The sequence below is a fragment of the Lucilia sericata genome, unplaced genomic scaffold, assembly GCF_015586225.1.
Source record: "Lucilia sericata isolate MDLA Ls3-8-SP2 unplaced genomic scaffold, ASM1558622v1 Contig000574F_arrow, whole genome shotgun sequence".
In the NCBI taxonomy this organism is placed as follows: Eukaryota; Metazoa; Arthropoda; class Insecta; order Diptera; family Calliphoridae; genus Lucilia; species Lucilia sericata.
This window is the reverse complement of record NW_023994582.1, coordinates 32,448-42,116: the sequence shown is the minus strand read 5'-3', so window position 1 is coordinate 42,116 and position 9,669 is coordinate 32,448. Positions and strand designations below refer to the sequence as shown.

Sequence of the window (9,669 nt, the reverse complement as noted above, 5' to 3'; positions counted from 1 at the left end):
AATGGTGTTATTATTTTGAATCCGAAAATACTCCAAAAATCTACTCCACAGATGATATCGTGTTTAATACTGGGTACTAATAAGAATTCAACTTTTTCGTAAGACTACCATACTGTACATCAAGAGAAATCGAACCTACGACCTGTTGATGATGTCCATCGGCTGTTTTAACATTTCCAATGAATTTGTTCAGACCTGGAGTTGTTCCATTTAAATCTCCTGACACAAACTACCAGCTATACAAGACTTATTTGCTCCGCTATCGAGCAAGGATAAAAATGTTTTATTCAAAATACAAAGATTTACAAAGGGTCTGGTATCTGTACCATTATTGACAATAGAAGAAACTACGAACTTTTTAAGTTGTTTTCTTCTAATCCAAAAATTACGTATACGCATAGAGGATCTTAACTGTTTTTTAGAGTTGAAAATATCCTAGAGCGAACTTTCAAATAATGTTCGAGTCTTTCATGATATGGTAAAACTTTGATTCGATTTGGAGAAATATTCTGAAAATTGGTTATATTACTGGGAATTGTGTAGTCTTTGTTAAGTACTACGGGAAAGTCTGGGTTTATTAAAGTTGTACTGTTATCTAATTCTTGAATTGTTTCTGTGGATGTCCGTTCGCATTTCGGCGGACATCCTGTATGTAGTTTTCCTGTTTGGTTGAACATTTTGGACACGAAGGTCTATATGTATCAACGGCTCCGCACCCGTAACAAAATACACGCCGAGGAGCGAGGCAATCTTGGTAACGGTGGCCTGGGGCATCACAGTTCCAACATTTCAATATAGCTGAAGCAACTACCTCATTTACCTCTTCCGACAACTCTTCCTGTTCAAGCTCATTTACCTCAGAGGATTGCAAAATCTCAGATACGTTTGGGCGAGAATATCTAGGTCTTGAAGACGAATGAGAGGATAAATCCTCAAAGAATTTTTCGTGCTTCCTTACTTCTTTTCGTAACGTAGAAATGTCGTTAATATTTAAATGCAATAACTCATGCCGCAATTCTGTTCTCAAGTTTCTAATTATGATTTCAACAAATTCACTTTCACTAAAAGGAATTCTAAGTTTATCACTAAGATTCATCATGGTGTCCAAAAAGGAATCAAAACTTTCAGAATTCTTCTGTTTCCTACGACGCATATCATCCTTGATATCGTAATCAGTGTTTGTATCTTTAAATTCCCTCCTAAGTGCATCACAGAGATCAAACCATACTGGCGTGGTATCAGTCTGGCGATGGAATCTCCAGAACCACTTGAGAGCTTTGCCCTCGAAAAGAGAATGTACATGTTCCACGAGCAAATCAAAATTTCCATTTAAGTGAATTGAAGTTAAAGTATTCACTCTGTATATAAACTCATCAATGGAAATATCATTATTTAAACCCGAATACTTTACACGCCAATTATTTATCAAATTTGAGATTTGATGAGAGGTAAGAGGCGAATTATCAACATTTACTGGTAATGGTATATGACCACTACGTCTATGAGATTGTGCAGGTCTAAAGGATTGGTCAGCTCTGAAAGGATTATCCTGTGGCCAATCAGGTGTAGGGTTAGGACCTGTATTCATCATTGATGAAGGGTTTGTCCTTCTATTGTCTAAATTTGGTATTTGTGACCTATTATCGGCCAAATTAGGAGAATTTGTATTATTATTGTTCCGATTATTGTTTCCTATATTAATATTCTGAAACATAGACTGTAATTCAGAAGAAATTATAGAAGTAAATTCTTCCCTAAAAGCATTTAGTGAGTCAGATATTATATTGTGAACTCTTTGTTCTGAGAGCTGATTATATGAAAAGTGCGTCAGTACGACGACGATTACCAGGAGTATGTATTTGTTCCGAAGAACCTAAACCTCTTTGTTGTTGTTGCTGTTGGTTATATAATCTTGTGTTCGGACGATCACGAGGAATTGCTCCTCCTCTATTCTTGTATTAGAGGGAGCAAGACGTGTGGGTTGAAAATCTTGGCTATTGCCATCTAAATTATTACAAGGCTGACGACAAACTGGACAAGTGGGACTAGTTTCTAACCATCTACGTAAACATGGTGAATGAAAGCAATGATTACAAGTTGTAACAGTCTTGTTTTCGGAACCTAAGTTCTCATTGCAAATAATACAAAGTGGCTGTTCAGTGGTTTCTAATGCCTCAGCACCAGCCTGTTCAGGACTGCGAGAGACTGGCATAATTACGTATTAAATGCTCAACAAGAAACGAATCCAAATATTAAACAAAAAAAAAAATAACAAATCTAAAGTTTTTAGTTGATTTCAAGCAATATAAAGATATTTGTTTTGGTTGACTAATTTGTAGAATAGGTAAAGTTTTGGTAACAGATTTATTGAAAGAAATTTGAACTAGCAGAAATATTTTAGAAAAAGAAGATTATAAGAATAAATGTTCTATTGAGTATAATTCTAAATAATTTTATTAAGAAAAGAAGTCTCAAATAAAAAAAATATTAACTTAAAGATATTGTAAATGTCAAACATTTCATCCCAAACGGTAGGAAAACGCAAGCAGCATTTTGCAAAAGTCCAAAAATGAAAAATGAATTAAACATAAACAAAACAATTAGAAATAGAGGCTATTGTTTTTTAAGTTGGTATTAAACTGACATCAAATATCGACTTAACTAAGTCCAAGCTTTAAAGTGACAATAATAAACTTTAGAGAAAATTCTTTCCAGCAGATATTGGTACGTTTTAGAGTGTAACTCTTAAAATACGTAAATTCCATAATATCTTATAAGAAAGATGAAAATAAGAAATATTTTAGGATAGTTAAAGAAAAATACTAATATGTAAGTGGAGCCTTTCTAAATATATAGTTTTTGGTGTTAGTTAACTAAAATGTCCTTGGAAAAGGGTGGCCCCACGTTGGGCGCCATTAAATTATCTGTAACGAACAATCGACCAACCCCAGGCTATCACTGGTCTGCACACCTAGCTTTGCTTCGGTCTTAGCTCAGGGAAATGGGCGTAGGCTGTGATACCTAATAAGGGGAGGTCACGTCAGATCAATGTAAGATAGAAATTGTATGCAGGAAAGAAGAGAAAAGATAAAGAAATAGTCTCCAGTATAGTGTAATATTATCTGCTAGTCATAAGAGGAAAAAGGTGTTAATTTCCCTCATGATCAGATTGCCCACCCTACCTGCTGATCATATAAACGTTATATATCAGCCCATCATGCTATGTTACCTAAACCCTATATCTACATTTCGTCAACCAAATCAAAAGAAGAAAATTATCTATTCATATTAGAACATAAATATTAATATTTATTAATATTTATGTTCATAAAAAGAGAATAATTTTATAATCTTAACATTAGCCTTTATAATATTGAATATTATTGTTAGGAATACTTCCCATGAAAACAATTTCATAGTTTACAAAATAAATGCAACAAAAAAAAATATAAAGATTTACTTACATATATATATATATATATATAAATATATGTAACACAATGCAAATTAAAATTTCTTAAAAATTGAACGTATGTAAGTAATTATCTAAATTTTAAATTTCTCTTTCTAAGGAGTTATGTTATATATGGTTTAAGAGAGATCATATTGGAGGAACAAGCAAAAATCAAAATCAATTATACATACAAATCAAGAGATCATTATTAGTTAATGATATCAGTTATCATTCGCTCTTGTTCTAGCCATATGATTTCTCTTAATTATTATTATTTAGTTCTCTTTAACTTACATTATGTTTTTCCTCCCACGATGTCAACAGGCCTGATGATCTGGTGATATTTCGTTAAGTAAGATGAGATAGATTTTTTTTTTTTTTTTTTGTCTTTTAAATTATTGGTTAGGGTTTTCAATACGAAAATTAATTTTGCATTTTGTTAAAGGGTTTTAGGATAAATAATTACTTCATAAGAATAAATTTAAATTTTATAATAGTGTTTAGGTTAATTATTTCATTCTGATTAGTTAGTATTAAGGCAAATTGTTAAATTTTATAAAGTTTTTAGAAATATTAAGTTTAAGTTTTCATAATATGAGTAGTTAGAAAAATAGCAATAGAAACGTTTAGAATAATTGATTTAGTTGTTTAAATTTTGTTATTCATTGTGTGTAAAGTGAAGTTTGTATAGATTTAAATCATTACATACTTACTTTAAACACCATGTGTAAAAAGTTTTAAAGTCTATAGTTACATAATTCTTAAGGTGTAATTTTAGAATTTGTTGGAATTTAGAAAGTAGTTAGAATTTAAGTATAGTTTAATTAGTAGAATAAAGGTAGAATGTAATTTTGTTAGAATTTAAGTTAAATGTGGATATGTGTTAATTTGGTGTATATTACATATACATGTTTAAAGTTGAATTAATAAAAACGTGATTTCAGGTTTAACAAAGGGGGTGTAATTATGTTGTCGTCTGACGAGGATATTCTTTTCTTTCCTTTTGGTGAATTAGATTTGGTAACCAAACCTCACAATGATTTGATAGATTTGTACTTCGTTTTAAGTCGAGATTTCGACAGATGTTGGAAATTACCGGGGATAATCCACTCATATGGGCATATGGAAGTGTAGCAGGATTCGTAAATCTCTGTACAGGAGGGTGCACTGAACACGAGGCCCAGGATTAGACCAAGTTCCAATTCACTGGGTATATTCAGGTGATCAGTTTTGAAACTTTTAATGTCAAGTGTATTTAGATTGACAATGCTATGGCCACTCAATGGGTGGCAAAAACTGATCCTGGATAACTAATGTATTATCCTTTGGTAGTAATTAGTTTCACAAGATTTTCAATAAGTGTAAATTTAAGCACTTTTAATATTTTCTATCATATAAAACTTTTCCTTATTTTAACAAATGAAACTTTGATCGCATATAATTTAGATCTTTCACTATCACTATCTTCTTTTAAAATCTGCGTTTTATTTAAAAAGAATGTTTAAAAGGCCAGAAATCAAAGAATGTGAGGAATGTGTGGAATGTTATAAAAAAACGTAGCCGTTACCCTTTTTTTAATAATTTACACTCAATTTTTATTACGCATTTTGTACTACGCACTTAGGCCCAGTTTCAGAGTAGTACTTAAGCGATCTTAGGTGGTACTACTAACTAGTAGGTTGTCCAATCTAACAATTATTATAGGAGTAACTTATGATTCCTTAATTATATGAACAACTCAACATTATATAGAGATATTCATATAAATTCCATATTTAAAACTTATTTATGTAAATATAACAAATTATATTGCCTCAATTAAAAAGTTAATTGAATATACTTTTGTCGTTAGTTGGGGTTGTTTTAATTTTTATATAGGCGATAGATTTCTACATTATTACTAGCTTCAAACTACGTTTATACAGTATTAATAAATAAAGAATTTTCATAGTTACAAATTAAATTAATTATTTTATTTCTTCCTAATAATCGGATACCCTAACAGTAACTTTTCTATACTCAAAGCTGTATATGCAAATGATCTTATTATGACTTAAAGCATAATAAAAAAAACTCAAAGAGTAGATACAAAAAAAATAATGCGTATTACTTCTGTCAGTGATGAGCATCTCATTAAGTAAATTGTACTGTTTATTATATTATGAATGATATCATGCATGCATGACACAATATAAATATAATTGAAATAAATAAAATTTTGATGACTTGAGATAGAGTAGTAGATTTTTAATGAAAATATATCATTTTTATGAAGAAATTGAATTTCACCCATCACAAAACAGGTATTAGTTAAGGGAAACCGCAAACTGAAAACTGAAAAAGGATGAAATTTTCGGTTTAAGTTATGATATATTATATAAATTTTCAATAATATATATGATATCTGAATTAAGATTCTCACCATATGTCCTTTGTATGATAAGTCGACTTATTTCCGTTTTCTAGGTCTTGTAAAACATAATTGGAATTTCCCAACTTTTCCAATACTCTACACTTTATACCGGTTGGAGCCAATTTTGCGTTAAAGTGTTGCAAAAGATTGCTCTTCTTGTGACTTATTTCCGTTTTCTAGGTCTTGTAAAACATAATAGGAATTTCCCAACTTTTCCAATACTCTACACTTTATACCGGTTGGAGCCAATTTTGCGTTAAAGTGTTGCAAAAGATTGCTCTGAGCAAAATTTCTTCTTGTGACAGTTTGGCCAATTTCAAAATTACGCGACTTAGATCTGAGATTATAAGTGTTGGCATTTTTCTCATAGGAGACTTTCATTCTATCCTTTATCATGTCTCTTATATATTGAAACTGATCTTGTCGAGCTAGAGGAGATATTTGCTCTGCCAAAAGACCTAAATTACGGAGAACTTGATAATCACTACCATGGTTTATCATATTTTGTCCAAAGACAACGAAGTACGGAGAATACCCTAAACTTTGGTGAATGCTACTACGTAAGGAGCTGTTAATACCACTCAGAAAACATCCCAATTCCTTTGGTCCCCACGGATATAAGATCGAAGGGCTTCATTGACACACCGGTTAACGCGTTCGCTGGCATTCGCCTGTGGCGAATACACAGCGGTTAGCATATGCCGTATGCCATGCTTTTTCAAAAATTCCATAAAATCTTTACTTTTGAATTGGCTCCCGTTATCCGAAATTATGGTTTCGGGGACGCCAAAGCAATCGAAAATACTTTCCTTGAGGTATGATATCATAAGTTTTGAATTTAGTTTCTTAAAGGGTTTTAAAAATGAAAATTTACTGAAATGATCTAGTATGATAAACACGCCTATATTTCCACTTTTACTACGTGGAAAAGGACCTATGAAATCCACGTACAAACGCTGGAAAGGACGATCTGACTCAGGCATTTGGCCCATGGGAGGTCGCAAAGTTCTATTGGGTACTTTAGATTCGCAGTTGGCAATGTATCTTCGGACATCTGCCACAATGCCGGGCCAATAAAAGTACCTACGGACTCTCTCCAGGGTCTTGGCAATACCGCCATGAGAAGCTGAGGGCTGGTCATGTGAAGCAACTAGTACTTCTTTTCGGAGTCCTTCAGGCACTAAAAGTTTCCATGCTGAACTATCCTCAATTCCCCTATCAAAATCTGTCCGGTGGTATATAAATTTCCCTGTTACTTGAAAATCAGGCATATTAGATTCTAAATACTTTTCCCTTAACGCACTATACTCATCAGAGTCGAAAAATGGTGAAGAAAGATCGATAATCGGTAAGGCTTCTACTTCCAAAGCCTCTATAAATGGTTCATCCACATCAAAGGACCGGGATAAGGCGTCTGCCACAACATTTTCACTCCCTTTACGGTGCTCTATCGAAAAGTTAAATCCCTGTAACTTCAGGGCCCACCTTGCCAACCTGCTACTCAAATCCTTTTGACCCATGAGCCACTTAAGGCTGGCATGGTCCGTGACTACCGTAAACTGATGTCCTTCAATGTAGGATCGAAATTTGCGGATGGCTAGCACTACTGCCAAGCACTCCAGTTCAGTAACGGAGTAGTTTCTCTGGGCTCGGTTCAATTTATGGGACATGAACGCTATAGGACGTTCATCCCCATTATCATCCCGTTGAGCCAAGAGACCACCCACTCCGTTCTGACTGGCATCACATTGAACGATGAAGGGTTTACGGTAGTCGGGATGTGCGAGAAACGGTGCAGTTGTCAAGCTTTTCTTCAAGGAGTCAAAGGCGACCTGAGCTTCAGGATTCCATACAAAGGATTTCCTTTTCGATAGAAGCTCCGTAAGGGGGAAAGTAATAGAAGCGTAGTCTGCAACAAATCGCCTATACCACCCAGCTAGACCTAGAAATTGACGCAGTTGTTTTACAGTTTTGGGGACAGGGTAATCAGATATTGCTTTGACCTTATCGGGGTCAACCATTAAGGTACCGTTGCCTACCACATATCCCAAATACTTCACCTTACTCAATCCAAACTGGCTCTTCTTGATGTTGATTGTGAGACCAGCTTTTCTCAACAATGACGCGACTTGGAGCAGGTGAACGATATGTTCCTCCAGTGAATGTGATACCACAAGTAGATCGTCCAAATATACGAAAACGTGGCTTTTCAAATCGTAGGGTATCACCTTGTCCATCAATCGGCACATAGCTTGTGGGGCATTGCAAAGCCCAAAGGGCATCCTCACAAATTGATAAAGTGGCCGATTGGGGACAGTAAAGGCTGTTTTTGGACGGGACTCTTTTGACAGACTGATCTACCAAAATGCGTCCTTCAGATCTACTTTTGATATCACATTCACAGGAGGCAATCGTGAGATTAACCCATCTATATTTGGGATAGGGTAGGCGTCCTTGACGGTAACCTCGTTAAGCTTACGAGAGTCAGAATCTGATTTTCCCAGGTTTTACCAATAGCACCCCTGGCGAAGACCATGGCGAATTCTCGCAAACCTCTATCACCCCTAACTGCAACATCCTGTCAATTTCTGAGCAAAGTAATTTCTCTCTAGCTGGGGAGATAGGGTAGTATCGTTGCTTTATTGGAGCAGCGGTACCCGTATCTATAAAGTGTTCGATAAGATCAGTAGAACCTAAGCCTTCTTTTTCGAACGAAGGGAAAGAAGCAACAGCTGAATCAAGTTTTTGTTGCTCAGACGGGCTCAATTTCAAAAAGTCAGAATCATTATCATCAACAAAAGCAATTTCATTTATACAAGGGGTTTCCTGTACAGAAGAGGATAAAACGGTGTCTAATGGTGTTATTATTTTGAATCCGAAAATACTCCAAAAATCTACTCCACAGATGATATCGTGTTTAATACTGGGTACTAATAAGAATTCAACTTTTTTCGTAAGACTACCATACTGTACATCAAGAGAAATCGAACCTACGACCTGTTGATGATGTCCATCGGCTGTTTTAAACATTTCCAATGAATTTGTTCAGACCTGGAGTTGTTCCATTTAAAATCTCCTGACACAAACTACCAGCTATACAAGACTTATTTGCTCCGCTATCGAGCAAGGATAAAAATGTTTTATTCAAAATACAAAGATTTACAAAGGGTCTGGTATCTGTACCATTATTGACAATAGAAGAAACTACGAACTTTTTAAGTTGTTTTCTTCTAATCCAAAAATTACGTATACGCATAGAGGATCTTAACTGTTTTTTAGAGTTGAAAATATCCTAGAGCGAACTTTCAAATAATGTTCGAGTCTTTCATGATATGGTAAAACTTTGATTCGATTTGGAGAAATATTCTGAAAATTGGTTATATTACTGGGAATTGTGTAGTCTTTGTTAAGTACTACGGGAAAGTCTGGGTTTATTAAAGTTGTACTGTTATCTAATTCTTGAATTGTTTCTGTGGATGTCCGTTCGCATTTCGGCGGACATCCTGTATGTAGTTTTCCTGTTTGGTTGAACATTTTGGACACGAAGGTCTATATGTATCAACGGCTCCGCACCCGTAACAAAATACACGCCGAGGAGCGAGGCAATCTTGGTAACGGTGGCCTGGGGCATCACAGTTCCAACATTTCAATATAGCTGAAGCAACTACCTCATTTACCTCTTCCGACAACTCTTCCTGTTCAAGCTCATTTACCTCAGAGGATTGCAAAATCTCAGATACGTTTGGGGCGAGAATATCTAGGTCTTGAAGACGAATGAGAGGATAAATCCTCAAAGAATTTT

At 34.6% G+C, this 9,669-nt stretch overlaps 1 protein-coding gene across 1 annotated transcript; it reads right to left on the bottom strand.

The window, feature by feature from the left end:
- Positions 1-210: 210 nt before the first annotated feature.
- LOC119606371 lies at positions 211-2,212 on the bottom strand. The gene is made up of 3 exons (XM_037959806.1): positions 1,880-2,212; positions 821-1,717; positions 211-411 (listed from the first exon to the last, which is right to left on the bottom strand). The coding sequence occupies exons 1-3, from the start codon at positions 2,210-2,212 to the stop codon at positions 211-213; spliced, it is 1,431 nt and encodes a 476-aa protein (XP_037815734.1).
- Positions 2,213-9,669: the final 7,457 nt, after the last annotated feature.

What these genes read in the sequence shown, in the direction of transcription:
- LOC119606371 (XM_037959806.1), bottom strand. Translation starts at nt 2,212, where the DNA reads ATGCCAGTCTCTCGCAGTCCTGAACAGGCTGGTGCTGAGGCATTAGAA. An exon ending in ACAGCAACAACAACAAAGAG is followed by an intron (nt 1,718 to 1,879) that starts GTTTAGGTTCTT and finishes TCTGAATTACAG; the next exon opens with TCTATGTTTCAGAATATTAA. An exon ending in AGGAAGAGTTGTCGGAAGAG is followed by an intron (nt 412 to 820) that starts GTAAATGAGGTA and finishes TCTAAAAAACAG; the next exon opens with TTAAGATCCTCTATGCGTAT.